The following is an 18,441-nucleotide window of genomic DNA, read 5'->3' as shown; positions in this document are numbered from 1 at the left end:
GATAAAGTTATACATTTGCTTGATAATTGTCTTCTATATGAATCGCCGTATTTCTATATTCAAGTCCTTTTAACTGTACTCCATACATTTCTGTTGTTCTGTTCAAACTCTCATTTAACTTATTCCTGAGTCACATTCATTAATAAGGGGAGCTTTATTGAGCATTTCATAATTATAGGTATATAAATGCTAGTAATACCCTGTAGTATTCATATTTTACACATTTCTAAAGTTTCTCTTAAAAGATTTGTTTTCTTTTTGTAAGAAGTTTTCTTTTTTTTCCTCTCCAGGACACTATGGCCTCCGTTGTTCATAAGGTGGAAGGAGTTCTGGACAGAATGGTCTCCTCCTATTCAAAAGGTCTACAGGAGGTAGACTTACAGGAGTACTTCCTCAAGGTGAAGGAACTTGGAGAAGGAGGCTATGGAAGAGTATTATCGGCAAACCACAGGATAACAGGTCAGTAAATTAATATAACTAACAATTCAATATCATCTACAACCTGCGGTGGAGCGTACATACTGCCGGGTTGCCCGACCATTGCTCTCATGGCAGTTTTCCTGTTGGGAAACCCAGCCGTGTGTAGGGGGAAAAAAGCTACCAAGCAGGCATTAGAGATTTCAGTACGGCTTGTAAGGCTGAAATATAGCTTTAAATGAAGCATAATACATTCTCAAATATTTTATTAAGATCGGTTGCTCCAAGATTGAGATATTTCATAAAAAATTACCAGCTATAAATTTCTAATTTTGTAATCTAAGTTTTTTTTCATTTATTTTTCAGGTCAAAAAATGGCATTGAAGATCATGGATAAAAACAGAATCAGCCAGCGGTCTTTCCTTCAGGAGTTCAGTATTTCATACTTACTTTCTTCTCATCCCAACATCATCGGATGTTATGGCATCGCCTTCACCACCATAGATTACTTCGTCTTTGTCCAAGAACTGGCCCCTGTTGGTGATCTGTGCTCCATGATTTTACCACATGTAAGTACATTAAGGTTTCAGTATACCCATATGTTTAAGTTTTGATAAAGAAATGTTATAACAAATAGTTTGAATTTCCCATCACTTTACCATCGCCGGGACATTTAGCGAAAGAGAATCTCTTTTGGGGAACACATACAGAAATAGAATCCAACCCCAAAACTAAAAAAATAAAAAATAAATACAGCCATACATATACTTTAACTGATTGTGAATTTCCCTTCTACCCTACAGTATTTAACATCTATTTTGTATTTTGATTTCTTGTTTTTCCTAGGTGGGAATTCCAGAAGATGCTGTTAAAAGGTGTGCTGTACAGATCTCCAATGCTCTCGAATTCATGTCAGAAAAAGGACTTGTTCATATGGATTTGAAGCCAGAAAACATTTTGGTGTTCGACAAGGACTGCCACTCCATCAAGATCACAGACTTTGGCCTTGCTAAGGTCAAAGGAACAGTGATAACCTCCAGGTGTGGCAGTAAATTCTACATGGCCCCAGAATTGCGTGACATAACCATCTCAGATGGACTGGTTGTAGATGGCAGCCTGGACGTGTGGTCATTTGGTTTCATCATCTACTGCCTACTCACAGGGGAGTTTCCATGGACGGTGGCCACCCTTGATGATGAAGCATTTAAACGTTTTGTTGACTGGCAAAACAATTTTCATATATACAATCCTCCTGAAGCATGGAGAAAGATTCCCACTGGAATACGAAGGATGTTTATCAATCTTTTGGCCATTGACTATATGAAGAGAAGTAAAGCTACAGAAATCCTGAAATATGTTAGTGAATGTTGGAAGGAAGACACCCCAGATGTAGCCACAGGACAAGAAGATGAGGATCCAATGGAAAGCAGTTCTGTACAATCTGAGCAATCCATGGCTTCCCGCTTGAACACCTCACAGGGTAGTGTTTCCATTCCATCTTTGTCTTACCTTTTGACCACAGACTCATCTGTATCTCAGTCTGAGATGACTCCAGAGCCACAGAAGGACAACATGGAAGAGGCAGTAATCATATTTGATGATGAATTTTCCTTACATGTTGGTGCAGAGGTAGACATTGAAGGAACATGAATTGGTGAGTGATGGAGCATCTAAAGGAACATCACATACATCCAACTTTCTGAGGTACGTGTCTTCCTCAATTCACTATTCAATGTTTTAGCGTCATGTCACACTAGCAACTCTTCACTAAGGCCCAGATTCACGAAGGAGATACGACGGCGTATCTCCAGATACGCCATCGTATCCCTGAGTCTGAGCCGTTGTATCTATGCGCTTGATTCATAGAATCAGTTACGCATAGATTTCTATTAGATCCGACCGGCGTAAGTCTCTTACGCCGTCGGATCTTAACTGCATATTTACGCTGGCCGCTAGGGGCGTGTACGCCGATTTACGCCTAGAAATATGTAAATCAGCTAGATACGCAAATTCACGAACGTACGCCCGGCCGACGCAGTACAGATACGCCGTTTTACGTTAGGCTTTTCCCGGCATAAAGTTACCCCTACTATATGGTGGCATACATGCGGCGTACCAATGTTAAGTATGGAAGTCGTTCCCGCGTCAAATTTTTTAAATTTTACGTCGTTTGCGTAAGTCGTCTGTGAATGGGGCTGGACGTAATTTACGTTCACGTCGAATACAATACGTCCTTGCAGCGTACTTTGGAGCAATGCACACTGGGATATTCCATGGACGGCGCATGCGCCATTCGTGAAAAACGTCAATCACGTTGGTTCATGGTTAATTTAAATAACACACGCCCACCTCTTCACAATTTGAATTAGGCGGTCTTACGCCGGCCTATTTACGCTACGCCGCCGCAACTTTCTTTTGAGAATACGGCACTTGCCTGTAAAAATTTTGGAGGCGTAACGTAAATAGGATACGTTACGCCCGCACAAAGATACACCATTCTACATGAATCCGGGCTTAAGTCATTTGTTTTTGCACCACAATATGTGCCAGTGGTCTTGTTCAGTCATGCGCAGTCCCTCAGGGGTTTCCTTTGTCGCCCGTACTATTCAATATCTATCTCCGCCCTCTCCTGGAAATCATCAGTAACCAGAACTTACTCTACCATTCCTACGCGGATGACACCCAACTCTACTTTCGCATCAGCAACAAAAAGGATCATTATCTCGGACTAGAGAAATGCCTTGCTCTGATAGAAAATTGGATGACAGAGAGTTACCTTAAACTCAATGGCTCAAAAACAGAACTCCTTCTGTTCCACGCCAACCGAAAGAGACCTGCGGTGACAACATGGACACCCCGGCCCATTTTGGGACAAATCATCACCCCCAGCACCAAAGTCAAAAGTCTCTGAGTCACTTTTGACTCCGAAATGACAATGGATGCACAAAAAGCTCAGTAGTCAGCGGATCTCACAATTTGCTGCGCCTGCGGCACGACTTGTAACAGGAAAAAAAACCTGGGAATCATTCTCCCCTCCCTTAGATCTCATTGGCTGCCAGTAAAAGACAGAATAACATTTAAGGCACTTTGTCTGACGCATAAGTGTGTTCAAGGAAGTGCGCCCCAATATTTACGTGACAAATTAAAAGGTCACAACCCCAATCGCGTCCTCCGTTCTACCAACTAAAATCTACTCCAGATACCCAAGGCCAGATACAAGTCCAAAGGAGTACGAAGATTTGCAGTCCAAGGACCTAGACTGTGGAACGCTTTACCAACCAGCATCCGAGCGGAAGTGAATCATGAGGCCTTCAGAAGAAAACTCAAAACCCACCTATTCTGAAGGCAACGTGTAGGAGGAAATGGATACCAAGCGCCCCGAGGCGATTTAGTTCGCATGTGTTGCGCTATATAAGTTTTCCACTCACTCACTCACACTACTATCCTTCCAAACCAAACTCAGCTCTGCTACCTCCTCACTCCCTACTCCTTCTATTGCCCATGATCTTCCTTAGCACATTCAACATTGCTTCATCCTCTTCTTCCTTCTTAACTTCCTCTAACCTTGGCCCACCAAATCGAACCCTCCTTACAGGCCCCCCCCCCCCCCCCACACACACACTAGATTGTATTTTTTTTGTCCCCCCCCCAATCCCTTTTTGTTAAAAAATGTACCCAGTGTCTCATTTGCAAAAACAAGAGCGTGGTCAGTGGGGATTAGGACCTGAAAACATTTGGTAAATTAAATTTTATTTTACTTTTCACAGGGCTGGGAGAAGGTAGTTACAGATAAGCATTAAATGGTGACATTTCTGTATTGGGTTTTCATCTAATGCTGCGTACATACGCTCGGAATTTACGACAACAAATTTTACATGGGAGCTTTTTGTGTAGGTTCCATCGGACATTTGCTGTCGGAATTTCCGACAACAAAATTTTGAGAGCTTGTTCTCAATTTTTTCGACAACCAAATCTGTTCTTGTAAATTCCGATAATGTGTGGACAATTCCGATGCACAAAATTCATAATGGAGATAGCACATTCCTCACGCTGTTACAGACTGAAAAGCACGAGACTGCAAAGGGCGAATTGTCTCTCACCAAACTTCTACTAACACAACTGGTATTGAACTTCCCTTTTCTAGTGCCATCGCACGTGTTGTATGTGATCGCGTTCTTGGCGTTTGGAATTTCCGACAACATTTGTGTGACCGTGTGTATGCAAGACAAGTTTGAGCCAACATCTGTCTGAAAAAAATCCACGGTTTTGTTGTCGGAGTTTCCGATTTTCTGTACGCAGCATAACAAGTAAATGTGGTGGAGTGATTATGTAGATATATTTAGGTAGATTTAGTAAGAGTTAGGCCGGCTTATCAGTAGATAAGCTGACCTAACTCAGAATCTACGCCGACTTATGTTTAAGTGTATACTCAAACAGAGATGCACTTAAACATATCTAAGATAGGACGGCTTGCACCGTCCTATCTTAGATTGCAATATTTTGGATGGCCGCTAGGTGGCGCTTCCATTGCGGTCGGCGTAGAATATGTAAATTAGTAGATACGCCGATTTACAAATGTACGCCCGGCCGCCGCAGTACATTTACTCTGTTTCCGTAAGTCATTATCAGGCCTAAAGTTATTCCATCTATTAGATGGAATAGCAATGTTAAAGTATGGCCACCGTTCCCACTTCGAGTTTCAAATTTTTTACGTCGTTTGCGTAAGTCGTCCGCGAATAGCGATTTACGTCGTTTACATCCACGTCGAAATCAATAGGCCCATACGGCGTACTTAGCCGCAATGCACACTGGGAAATGTAGGCGCCCGGCGCCTGCGCAGTTAAAGAAAAATGTGAAAAACGTAAGGTCAAGCACAATTAACATACAACACACCCCCCTTACACACAATTTAATTAGGCGCCCTTACGCCCGCCCGCTTTAGGCTACGCCGCCGTATATTAGCAGGCAAGTACATTGTGAATCATGTACTTGCCTAGCTAACTTACGGCGGCGTAGCCTAAACACGCTAAGCTACGCCGCCGCAAGTTTAAGCTTATGTACCTGAATCTACCTACTTATTACTACTTAGTCACAAGGATTTTGGTCAGAAAGAAAGGAAGGGCACAGAAGAAGAGTGGAGATGTTCTATGGATACAGGTTCTTTCAATTCATTCCTGTGTGTTGGATGATAAAAGTACTGACCATTGTTCAGGTCTTTATCAGCATCTGGACAAAGTTTATGAGGCTTCCATTATGGTGGACATACAGGGGTTGGACAAAAAAAAAGAAACACCACATGATTTGCATGTGTAAAAGTGATTAAATATTTTGCGTCAAAAGTGATTTAACATTCTTTTGCCTTCCGCTGTGTGGTGATACCTCAAGCTAACGGGTGGGAAGTCTCACTTTCCTTACTCACTGTGTGCGCTCCTAGTAATACGGAGTCATCTCAGAGCTTACTCAATTTTCTGGATTTGACGTTTTACATTACAAAGGTCTTGTACTGTGTCTTTTCGCTATTATTTTTGCTTATTTTTAGATGGAGCTCCCCCTCCAGATAACCCCGAGTTTCAAAGAATGAAAATTGCTATTACCTGCTTATCTGGTGTCTCTGTGACTCTAGTTGCCATGACTAAGCTCTGAGGGGCAGAGTGAAATGCATTGAGGCTGTAGCCTGGTGGGAGCCCAGGCTTGGGTTGTCTCTCTCATAACCATCAAAGGAAACCATGGATGTGAAGAACCAGGGATTCTGATCACCTCCCCAGAGTGGAGTAAAAAATTCAAAATCAAGTTGTAGTTGTTTTTTTTTTTTATATTTTGTGTTTTTTTCCCCTTTGCTACTTTCATCAATCATCGTGGGTGGAAGGAAAGAAAATTTCTCGAACAGTTAGTGTTGTTGGGTGAATCCCTCACACAGGAGCCAGTGGCAGCTGTTGCTCAATATTTTGGGGGGCAGCAAACAAACTTCCCCCCGCTCACTCACACAGCTGCCACAACCCCCTACGGGAGACAGATGGGAAGGAGGCTTTACTTTAGGAGATGACAGGGATGGAGGATGAGCGGTAGGACTGCTGCTTCTCCTTCCAGCCGAGGGATGAGCTGGGCTTCTCCTCCTGAACGAACAGACGTTGCTTCTTCTGGCTGAACAGGAAGTGGGTCCAGACACTCAATTGGCAAGGAGGCCTAAAACGATCACGATGATACCTCACATGTGTGATTTAAACACGATTTACATATGCGGGCGCGGCTTCCGTATGTGTTTTCTTTCCTGCGCGAGCTCGCAGGGACAGGGGCGCTTTAAAAAAACTTTTGTTTTTTCTTATTTATTTTTATATTTTTAAATTGTGTTTTTTTTATTAAAAAATTCTGAATACTGTATTTTTTTTAATCCGGCGCTATTGGCGGCCGAGGTAAACCGGAAAGTGACTTTGTGACGCCACTTCTGTGTTTACAGAGAGAAGACGGGAACCAAGCTGTTTATGGCTTTTTGAGAGTCTGTCTCTAGGCACCGGAAGTGGTGCATTGGGGATCGGGTCTCCCAGTGGGATGGGAGGCCCGGTAAGAGCGGCAGGAGGGAGGATGTCCCCTCCCATTCCTCCGGGATAACAACCGAGCGGCTTTTAACCACATTGGTTGTTATCCTTGGAAAGCTGATCGCTGGCTCTAAAAAATGGCACAGCTGCAGGCATCATCCCGGTATAACCCCTAAAGCCGAGGACGAATATATGCATATGCTCGGCGGGAAGAATTTTTTCTTTTTATGGCAACATTTGCACAGGTTACTAATTTATCATACCCTATGATTAAGTGGCGTGCACAGCCACGATACGCGTGAGGGAAGTGAGCTGTTGGTGACGTTGTCTCCGCTCTCGGCCCGGAGTGGAGATACTACTGTGTTTGATGTCTGATGTTTAAGATCCTTAACTGAAATGTGAGTGTTTACTATGTCTATATTAAAATTATGCTGACGTGTTTACACTATTGTGAGCGTTATTCCTTCCATATGTGCCTTATGGGGAGTCATTGATTCAAATGAAGAGGGACTTGTACACTGGCTAAGCGCTGCCTTTGTGGAGAGAAGTTGATCTGCAACGCTGCTGCATTTGGAGGGAAAGAGGAGCTGCCATTGGAAATTCACATAAGGCTTATTTTATGCCTCTTAGAGGTAAGAGGCTGGTGAGACTGGGCACGTGGGGAATGAAGCACTTTCTGAGCTAGTTCTGAGCACTGCACATTTGGAAAACGTTGTGGATAGAGTTGAGCGGACACCTGGATGTTCGGGTTCGGGTCCGAACCCGAACTTAAAAAAAAAACGTTTGGGTTCGGGAACCCGAACCCAAACTCCGAACTCCATTGTAGTCAATGGGACACGGACTTTTAGAAAAAAAATGCGCGGAGGTCCCCGCAAATTCAATAACCATACCCTTTAGATCTGGTATGGATATTAAGGGGAACCCCGCCGTCAATTTAAAAAAAAATGACGTGCGGTTCCCCCTAAATATCCATAACCAGACCCGTTATCCGAGCACGTTGACCTGGCCGGCCGCAGAAAAGAGGGGGGACAGAGTGCGGCCCCCCCTCTCTTGAACCGCACCAGGCCACATGCCCTCAACATGGGGAGGATGTCCCCATGTTGATGGGGACAAGGGTCTCATCCCCACAACCCTTGCCCGGTGGTTGTGGGGGTATGCGGGCGGGAGGCTTATCAGAATCTGGAAGACCTCTTTAACAAAGGGGACCCCCAGATCCTGACCCCCCCCTGTGTGAAATGGTAACTGGGGAAGCCCATAGTCTTCCCTCTTCCTGGGCTTCCCCAATGACGTAGCAGAGGGCACGTCAGAGGGTGCGGGGTCATGTGACGGGTGGCCCTGCCTCCTCTAGATAAGTAATGTCACAGCTACAGCGCGTCATTCGCTGGGCTGTGTCCAGCGATGAGGAGGTCGGCGATGCTGAGCTCCGGATGGATCTTCTCATCGCTGGAGCGGAGATCACCCGGCCGTCGCAGGATCTTCTCATCACTGGAGATCACCCGCAGCCTTCGCAGGATCAGGACAACGTTGAAGCAGGAAGCCGGGAACGAGTGGATTATCACCGCTGGAGTTTTTTAATTTTTTTTTTTTATTAATGAAGGACTTTATTCTACGGTTGTGTGTGTTTTTTTTACAAGACTTTACACTTCCTTCGTGAAATGGTAGGGGTACAGTGTACCCCATTATCATTTCACACAGGGGGGGTCAGGATCTGGGGGGTCCCCTTTGTTAAAGGGGTCTTCAGATTCTGATAAGCCTCCCGCCCGCATACCCCCCAAACCACCGGGCAAGGGTTGTGGGGATGAGACCCTTGTCCCCATCAACATGGGGACATCCTCCCCATGTTGAGGGCATGTGGACTGGTGCGGATCAGGAGAGGGGGGGCCGCACTCTGCCCCCCCCCTCTTTTCTGCAACCGGCCAGGTCAACGTGCTCGGATAACGGGTCTGGTTATGGATATTTAGGGGGAACCGCACGTCATTTTTATTTTTAAATTGACGGCGGGGTTCCCCTTAATATCCATACCAGACCTGTAGGGTCTGGTTATGGATATTTAGGGGAAACCGCACGTCATTTGTTTTTTAAATTGACGGCAGGGTTCCCCTTAATATCCATACCAGACCTAAAGGGAATTTGCGGGGACCTCCACGCATTTTTTTTTTCCCGAACTCCGATCCCGGACCCAAACTTTTCCAATTATTTGGGATCAGGGTCCGGGTTCGGGAAAAATCCAAAGTCTGTACCGAACCCGAACTTTACAGTTCGGGTTCGCTCCAACCCTAGTTATAACCTAATAAACATAGTATTGGTAACCAAGGCTTAAGATGACTTTTTTTGTGGTAGCTGGAGAGTGTGAAGTAGACATCTGAGGACTTTCCTCATTGCACAGGACTTGGAAGAGAAGATATTCAGAAGTAAAATAGTGCATATTATGGAGGCGTTGCTGTTGACCCAACAGTTATCCCTAGAGTCTTTAGTATTCTCTATCGCTTGCCATGTATGATGTAAGTATGTTCCAGCACTTACTCATATTATACAGAGATTGCATGCCGAGTTTGCAAACATCCCACACTTGGAGAACTTGTGTGGGCACCCCTAGATTCGTAAGTAAATGTATACAATGGGACCATTTTGTTAACAATAGACTTCCGATAATCTAAAGTAGGTGCCTGGGGAGATTTCCTATAAAACTAAGGTTAAGGCTTTCTTTATACCATGACAAAATCTAGTGTTGTGTTATTGTTTTTGTATTTGTTTAATTATGGCAACTCTTGTACGGTTACTAATGTTCCCACCTATGTGTGTTCCAATACTGAGACAAGGATGCAAATTTGGTATTCCCTGAGAGCCACAATAGGACACCACTCTTCCCAACAATGGAGGTTGGCTTCCATAACATGGTCATTGTGATGGAAACAGTATCAGCAGTCACACCTCAGCCCGGTATTCTACCTCCTCTTTAGCATATCAATTCAATATCAATGAGATGATAAGTTATGTCCTGGGTGTGAACATTCTCTTTATATTCTACAGATAGACATTGTCTATGAAATCCAAATCTCATTTATATTATTACATTTACCTAAATTGTTAAATAGTTGCTATTTTATATTTTTCACCACATTTCAGATATTCAGGTGCTTTTCTTTTCAAAAGGCCAACCCCATGCAGTAGGCATCCCTAATGAACAACAGGTGACATAAAGGGAAGTAACATAGAAAGTGTATTGATTTTATACAGTCTGTTCAGACGGGTGGAACTATAATGAGGTGAAGTAAAACAAAAATCAAAAAGATTCTCCATGTAGAATGAGAAATTGTGACTCCCTTCTTTTACTCATAATCATTTTTTTTTAACATAAAGCATAACTAATAAAATGTATATACTGTAAAACCTGGCTAGTCACTAAATAAAGGTGAGGACTCTGAACTCAGAAAACCAGGAGAAGGTAGCAATGGGGCAACTAGAGGAAACAAAGACACTATGTAAGTATGCCATAGCATGCACAAATGAGGCGCATACTTGCACATTATGGCAAGATCCTTGTTGACACTTATGTTTAATTCCCCTATAAACTGATTATAAATATAAATATATACACTGGAGGACTGCCTAAACCATCCCTTTCTCAAACTTTTGAAAAATCTAAAAAGATCCTCGGTGTCAGCTGCAACTTATCAATGAGACAGAATTTGCTTCTTGGTCAAGCAACCCTTAGCAATAATGGATCCCTGGCTGAGAGAAGCTCATCTTCATCTAGATCAGTGGTTCTCAACCTGGGGGTCGGGACACCCTCAGGGGTCGAATGGCAATTTGCCAGGGGTCACCGAATCCTGGGTTGTTCCTGAAGCCCGCACCACTCTTTCAGACTTTTTGTGGAAGCAGCCCAGCTGGGCTGTCCTTGGAGCCTGTGGCTGCCCACTCAGCCTTTTCGCAGCCACCCATTCAGTTCATGGCATGGGTGGGGGCAGAGACTAGAGGTCAGCTGACTTGTGAGAAATGTGAAGTGGGAGGGGCTGGGGAGACCCTATCTCCTGATTAAGGCATAGGTGACCTTGATCAAGAGCACCTAAGTAGGCTGATCAGAACTCAGCCCAGTACTGCCTCTGATCCCACCCCCCACCAGCACTGCCACTCATCCCAACTTCCCACCAGCACTGCCACTTATCCCATTCCCTCCACCAAGGAGTAAGAGAAGGAATAAAAATAGAGAATACATGGAAGGGAGAGGAAAAGAGGAGGAGGAACAAAGAATAAGAGAAAGAACAAGAAAGACAGCTAGAGAGAGGGATAGGGAAAAAAACTGAAATGAGGATAGAGAGAGATAAAAGGGAAAGAAGGGAGGACATAAAAAGAGTGATACATCCCAAAATGTACCATAAGGGGTTTTACTGTATGAGTGGAAGGGACTCAGGGAAAATGTCCGTGGTTTAGGGGCGCAAATTACTTGTCTTGCCTTGGGTGCCGACAACCCACGCTACAAAAATTATTTTACTGTTGGGGGTCCCCACAACATGGGAAATTTTATCAAGGGGTCACGGCACTAGTGAGGTTGAGAACCACTGATCTAGATCAATTCTCTTCTTATTGGAACTAAGTGTTCAGCAGTTAAGGGATGACTAATTTTGGCCAATGGGGACAATCTGGTTTTCCATTTAGAATACTAAAGTTAAGGATTACTTTTATGCCATGGCAACCCCAAGTGTTGTGTTATAGATTATATAATTAATGCCAACCTAGTTTTATTGTACAGTAATCAGAAGCATCGGCTTTGAAAGGTATTTACTTTTGAAGGCACAATCTACAGATTTGGTATCCTTGTCTCCATTCTTGGTTTGTTGTTTTAACAGAACATCATGTCACTATGATATTTTCCATTATATGATATACACATGGGTGTATAGGTCAGAGACTCACCAAGTAGTAAAGAAATGATCAGGATGTTTGGAGATGAATGTCTGGAAATAAGCCCAGACATGGCAGATCCAATATTCCTATCCTGACAGGTCATTTTAATCCTCCTGCAAACAATTTTTATGCTGATGATATTTTTATACTGCATTTTTTTTATCTTCAAAAAGTCCTTATTAATCTAAAGCCATTGTGTACAATGTTACTAGAAGGCATAGAACATAGGCAAAATGCAAAAACACACAAGAATCTACAGCCAATGTTACATTTTTCTTTCTCAATAAGTTATCTGGATAGTTTTCCTTTTTTTTTTTAAGAAAATGACCAGAGCTGCATTTTTTATTTGATGTTCTATCAAAGCTAGGGTGGTAGAGGTCAGTTTTGAGGTTTTTAAGTCCCTAAACAATTTTTTATGTGGCGCTGTTATTTTTATTAATCTTTACATTTTGATAACCTTTTTGGGTTATGATAACTAACTGCCATGGATGTATTTGAGAATATGGAGAAAATGGTGGTAGATTTAGAGGAGGTTTTCTGTTCCACCAAGGAACACCTCGGATAGACTTGGAAACCGATTTTAAACAGTTGAAACATCAAGAGAGATATTCAGAAGTAAAACAGTGCGTATTGTGGAGGCATTGCTGATGACCCAACAGTATCCCTGGACTCTGTTCAAATATCCCACACCTTGGAGAACTTTTGTGGGCAACCCCTAGATTCGTAAGTAAATGTATACAATGGGACCATTGGAATAGACTTCCAATAATCTAAAGTAGGTGCCTGGGGAGATTTCCTATAATACTAAGGTTGAGGCTTTCTTTATACCATGACAAAATCTAATGTTGTGTTATTGTTTTTTATTTTTGATGGCAACTCTTGTACAGGTTACTAATGTTCCCACCTATGTGTGTTCCAATACTGAGACAATAATGCAAATTTGGTATTCCCTGAGAGCCACAATAGGACACCGCTCTTCCCAACAATGGAGGTTGGCTTCCATAAACATGGTCATTGTGATGAAGACAGTATCAGCAGTCACACCTCAGCCAGGCATTCTACATCCTCTTTAGCATATCAATTCACAAGCCCATCCCTAATGAGATGATAAGTTATGTCCTGAGTGTGAACATTCTCTCTATTTTCTACAGATAGACATTGTCCAAGAAAACCAAAGTGTACTTTTAATAAATAACACAATCTCAGTCGTATTATTAAATTTTCCTAAATTGTTAAATAGTTGCTATTTTATATTTTTCGCCACATTTCAGATATTCAGTAGGCATCCCTGATGAACAACAGGTGACATAAAGGGAAGTAACATAGAAAGTGTATTGATTTTATACAGTCTGTTCAGACTGGTGGAACTATAATGAGATGAGATGAAGTAAAACAAAAATCAAAAAGATGGAACCAAATTCTCCATGTAGAATGAGCAATTGTGACTCCCTTATTTTATACATAAGCTTTTTTTTTTACTTAAATCATAACTACTCAAATTTATATACTGTAAAACCTGGCCATCCAATAAATAAAGCTGAGGACACCGAAATCAGAAGACCGGGAGAAGGTAGCAATGGGGCAACTAGAGGAAACAAAGACATTATGTGAGGTAAGTATGTCATAACATGCAAAAATGAGGTGTGTACTTGTATATTATGGCAAGAGCCCTGTCGACACTTATGTTTAATTCCACTATAAACGGATTATATATATATATACCCTGGAGGACTGCCTAAACATCCTTTTCTCAATTTTTTTTTTAAATCTAAAAAGATCCTTGGTGTCAGTTGCAACTTATCAATGAGACAGAATTTTCTTCTTGGTCAAGCAACCCTTAGCAATAATGGAACACTGGTTGAGAGAAGCTCATCTTCATCTATATCAATTCTCTTCTTATTGGAACTAAGTGTTCAGCAGTTAAGGAATGACTAGTTTTGGCCAAAGGGGGACAACCTGTTTTTTCATGTAGAATACTAAGATTTGGCATCCTTGTCTCAATACTTGGTTTTTCGTTTTCCCAGAACATCATGTCAGTATGATATTTTCCATTATATGATATACACATGGATTGTTCTAGGTCAGAGACTCACCAAGTAGTGAAGAAATTATCAGGATGTTTGGAGATGAATCTCTAAAATAAGCCCAGACATGGCAGATCCAATATTCCTATCCTGACAGGTGCTTTAATCTCCCTGCAAACTATTTTAATGCTGATGATATTTTTATACTCCATTTTTTTATCTTCAATAAGTCCTTATTAATCTAAAGCCATTGTGTACAATCTTACTAGACAGCATAAAACATAGGCAAAAGGCAAAAACCCACAAGAACCTACAGCCAATGTTATATTTTTTATTTTTTTCTCAATAAATTATCTGGTTAGTTTTCCGTTTTGTTTAAAAAATGAGCAGCGCTGCTTATTTTTGAAAAAGTGTTTTTTATTTGATGTTCTATCAAAGCTAAGGTGGCAGAGGTCTGTTTTTTAGTATTTCAGTCCCTAAACACATTTTTCTGTGGCGCTGTTATTTTTATTAATCTTAACATTTTGATAACCTTTTTGGGTTATGATAACTAGCTGCCATGGAAGTATTTGGTAATATGGAGAAAAGGGTGGTAGATTTAGAGGAAGTTTCCAGTTTCCACCAAGGAACACCTGGGATAGACTTAGAAAACATTTTTAAACAGTTAAAACATCTCATGGAAAAACAAATTAAGATTTGGTGGGAGGTGAATATTCTGGAATTATATATTAAGCAGAGGAGAACACAAAGGAGGTGGAGATGGGACACCAGAAAAACAGACCAGTGCTTCTCATAACAGTATTTTATTTGATGTTCTATCAAAGCTAGAATGGCAGTGGTCAGTTTTTTTGGTATTTAAGTCTCTAAACTATTTTTTTGTGGGCCTTTTGGTTTTGATAATCTTAGTTCTCTCTCTTGTATTAGTTATTCATTATACAATGCGGTAAAACATAAATATTAGAAAACAAATAATTTTCAATTTCATAGTAAATATGGTGGAAAGTTTAATTTCAAAACTCAGTAAAGTTTTTAAAGTATTAGGATTAAATATGCTGAAACCCAATCACCTATTCTCTAGAAAACCTGTTTATATGCAAATCAGTAAGAACAATGTAGGTTACTTACACATCATTTACATGAGAAGTCAGCCAATGGAAAGCCTTCATTCTCTGCCTTCTCCGCCCATCTCCTTTGTATAAAGGGGACCTCTCCCTCCTCTGATCAGTAGCTCTACTTTCAGAGATCCCTGAACACTCATCTATTACAGCCTAGCTGGAGATTTGGTGACTTTGTCTGGTGTTGATCTGCAGAAGAACTTAATACTTTGAGAAACAAATCCAACTTCATCACCGCTGAATCCTCTCCACATTAAGGTAATGTCACTTTCATCTAACCAATCAATGTATATTTTTATTATTTAATGAACATTCTGATAATAATTCTTCAGAGGTTCATGAGGTGTATGTAATAAATATATAAAACCTAAATATGAAAAACTGATGAAAGGGACATTGAGTGGAGGTTCAGGACAGGATAATATGTAATAAAATGTATACAGAAGACAGGATAGACATTGGAGGCTTGCCATGATCAGCCTGATGAAAAAGTTGTTAGTAATACATTATATGCGATAAAAAGTTTCCTTAGTCATAGTTCTGATTCAATTTACACGTCTTACTTGGCTGAGCTCTGTGTTCATCCTCCTGACTTTATGTAAGGAAACTGGAAAGTTGAGATAGCTGTTCGACAAAAAAAAAAAGCAGAGTATCTCTTGTAGGTCATCTTATGGTATGTTTGGTCTTTTTATGGCATTACCTGCCAGAAATATAAGATTTACCAAAATTCTTCTGGTAGCAGATACACCTTTCCACCTGCTATCCAAAGTTTATTACATTTCCTTCCCAAATGTCACTTGGAGGTAAAATTACTCTTTTGACCACCCAGTTACCCAGACAGCCCCCACCCATGACTGAACTGATAACTATTGGATATATTGTGGTACCTATTTATTGTTATAAGACTTGGCTTTTCTATTTGCTATTGTAATTGATAAAGTTATACATTTGCTTGATAATTGTCTTCTATATGAATCGCCGTATTTCTATATTCAAGTCCTTTTAACTGTACTCCATACATTTCTGTTGTTCTGTTCAAACTCTCATTTAACTTATTCCTGAGTCACATTCATTAATAAGGGGAGCTTTATTGAGCATTTCATATTTATAGGTATATAAATGCTAGTAATACCCTGTAGTATTCATATTTTACACATTTCTAAAGTTTCTCTTAAAAGATGTGTTTTCTTTTTGTAAGAAGTTTTCTTTTTTTTCCTCTCCAGGACACTATGGCCTCCGTTGTTCATAAGGTGGAAGGAGTTCTGGACAGAATGGTCTCCTCCTATTCAAAAGGTCTACAGGAGGTAGACTTACAGGAGTACTTCCTCAAGGTGAAGGAACTTGGAGAAGGAGGCTATGGAAGAGTATTATCGGCAAACCACAGGATAACAGGTCAGTAAATTAATATAACTAACAATTCAATATCATCTACAACCTGCGGTGGAGCATACATACTGCCGGGTTTCCGGACCATAGCTCTCATGGCAGTTTTCCTGTTGGGAAACCCAGCCGTGTGTAGGGGGAAAAAAGCTACCAAGCAGGCATTAGAGATTTCAGTACGGCTTGTAAGGCTGAAATATAGCTTTAAATGAAGCATAATACATTCTCAAATATTTTATTAAGATCGGTTGCTCCAAGATTGAGATATTTCATAAAAAATTACCAGCTATAAATTTCTAATTTTGTAATCTAAGTTTTTTTTCATTTATTTTTCAGGTCAAAAAATGGCATTGAAGATCATGGATAAAAACAGAATCAGCCAGCGGTCTTTCCTTCAGGAGTTCAGTATTTCATACTTACTTTCTTCTCATCCCAACATCATCGGATGTTATGGCATCGGCTTCACCACCATTGATTACTTCGTCTTCGTCCAAGAACTGGCCCCTGTTGGTGATCTGTGCTCCATGATTTTACCACATGTAAGTACATTAAGTTTTCAGTATACCCATATGTTTAAGTTTTGATAAAGAAATGTTATAACAAATAGTTTGAATTTCCCATCACTTTACCATCGCCGGGACATTTAGCGAAAGAGAATCTCTTTTGGGGGAACACATACAGAAAAAGAATCCAACCCTAGTCTAAAACTAAAAAAAAAAAAAAAAAATACGGCCATACATATACTTTAACTGATTGTGAATTTCTCTTCTACCCTACAGTATTTAACATCTATTTTGTATTTTGATTTCTTGTTTTTCCTAGGTGGGAATTCCAGAAGATGCTGTTAAAAGGTGTGCTGTACAGATCTCCAATGCTCTCGAATTCATGTCCGAGAAAGGACTTGTTCATATGGATTTGAAGCCAGAAAACATTTTGGTGTTCGACAAGGACTGTCACTCCATCAAGATCACAGACTTTGGCCTTGCTAAGGTCAAAGGAACAGTGATAACCTCCAGGTCTGGCAGCAAATTCTACATGGCCCCAGAATTGCGTGACATAACCATCTCAGATGGACTGGTTGTAGATGGCAGCCTGGATGTGTGGTCGTTTGGTTTCATCATCTACTGCCTACTCACAGGGGAGTTTCCATGGACGGTAGCCACCCTTGACGATGAAGCATTTAAACGTTTTGTTGACTGGCAAAACAATTTTCATATATACAATCCTCCTGAAGCATGGATAAAGATTCCCACTGGCATACGAAGGATGTTTATCGATCTTTTGGCTATTGACTATATGAAGAGAAGTAAAGCTACAGAAATCCTGAAATATATGAGTGAAATTTGGAAGGAAGACACCCCAGATGTAGCCACAGGACAAGAAGATGAGGATCCAATGGAAAGCAGTTCTGTACTATCTGAGGAATCCATGGCTTCCCGCTTGAACACCTCTCAGGGTAGTGTTTCCATCACATCCTTGTCTTACCTTTTGACCACAGACTCTTCTGTATCTCAGTCTGAGATGACTCCAGAGCCACAGAAGGACAACATGGAAGAGGCAGTAATCATATTTGATGATGAATTTTCCTTACATGTTGGTGCAGAGGTAGACATTGAAGGAACATGAATTGGTGAGTGATGGAGCATCTAAAGAAACATCACATACATCAAACTTTCTGAGGTACGTGGCTTCCTCAATTCGCTATTCAATGTTTTAGCGTCATGTCACACTAGCAACTCTTCACAAAGTCATTTGTTTTTGTACCACAATATGTGCCAGTGGTCTTGTTCAGTCATGCAGAGTCCCTCAGGGGTCTCCCTTGTCGCCCGTACTATTCAATATATATCTCAGCCCTCTTCTGGAAATCATCAGTAACCAGAACTTACTCTACCATTCCTACGTGGATGACACCCAACTCTACTTTCACATCAGCAACAAAAAGGATCATTATCTCGGACTAGAGAAATGCCTTGTTCTGATAGAAAATTGGAAGACAGAGAGTTACCTTAAAATCAATGGCTCAAAAACAGAACTCCTTCTGTTCCACGCCAACCGAAAGAGACCTGT

The 18,441-nt window shown here is 41.2% G+C and overlaps 2 protein-coding genes across 2 annotated transcripts; both read left to right on the top strand.

Annotated features, from left to right (window-relative positions):
- Nucleotides 1–294: 294 nt before the first annotated feature.
- Nucleotides 295–2,067, top strand: LOC120945493 (serine/threonine-protein kinase SBK1-like). The gene is made up of 3 exons (XM_040359672.1): nucleotides 295–459; nucleotides 784–986; nucleotides 1,264–2,067. Exons 1-3 carry the CDS (start codon nucleotides 297–299, stop codon nucleotides 2,065–2,067), a joined length of 1,170 nt encoding a protein of 389 aa, XP_040215606.1. The 5' UTR covers nucleotides 295–296.
- A 14,155-nt stretch (nucleotides 2,068–16,222) lies between these two features.
- On the top strand, nucleotides 16,223–18,000 carry LOC120945486 (serine/threonine-protein kinase SBK1-like). Its single transcript, XM_040359660.1, has 3 exons — nucleotides 16,223–16,386; nucleotides 16,711–16,913; nucleotides 17,197–18,000. The coding sequence occupies exons 1-3, from the start codon at nucleotides 16,224–16,226 to the stop codon at nucleotides 17,998–18,000; spliced, it is 1,170 nt and encodes a 389-aa protein (XP_040215594.1). The 5' UTR covers nucleotide 16,223.
- Nucleotides 18,001–18,441: the final 441 nt, after the last annotated feature.

Source organism: Rana temporaria, chromosome 1 (genome assembly GCF_905171775.1).
Source record: "Rana temporaria chromosome 1, aRanTem1.1, whole genome shotgun sequence".
In the NCBI taxonomy this organism is placed as follows: domain Eukaryota; kingdom Metazoa; phylum Chordata; class Amphibia; order Anura; family Ranidae; genus Rana; species Rana temporaria.
Note: the sequence above shows the minus strand (reverse complement) of the source record. Positions and strands in the feature narration are given on the sequence as shown.

Coding starts and splice junctions, on each gene's coding strand:
- LOC120945493 (XM_040359672.1), top strand. CDS start 297: ATGGCCTCCGTTGTTCATAAGGTGGAAGGAGTTCTGGACAGAATGGTC. Junction 460..783: donor GGCAAACCACAGGATAACAG/GTCAGTAAATTA, acceptor TTTATTTTTCAG/GTCAAAAAATGGCATTGAAG. Junction 987..1,263: donor GCTCCATGATTTTACCACAT/GTAAGTACATTA, acceptor TGTTTTTCCTAG/GTGGGAATTCCAGAAGATGC.
- LOC120945486 (XM_040359660.1), top strand. CDS start 16,224: ATGGCCTCCGTTGTTCATAAGGTGGAAGGAGTTCTGGACAGAATGGTC. Junction 16,387..16,710: donor GGCAAACCACAGGATAACAG/GTCAGTAAATTA, acceptor TTTATTTTTCAG/GTCAAAAAATGGCATTGAAG. Junction 16,914..17,196: donor GCTCCATGATTTTACCACAT/GTAAGTACATTA, acceptor TGTTTTTCCTAG/GTGGGAATTCCAGAAGATGC.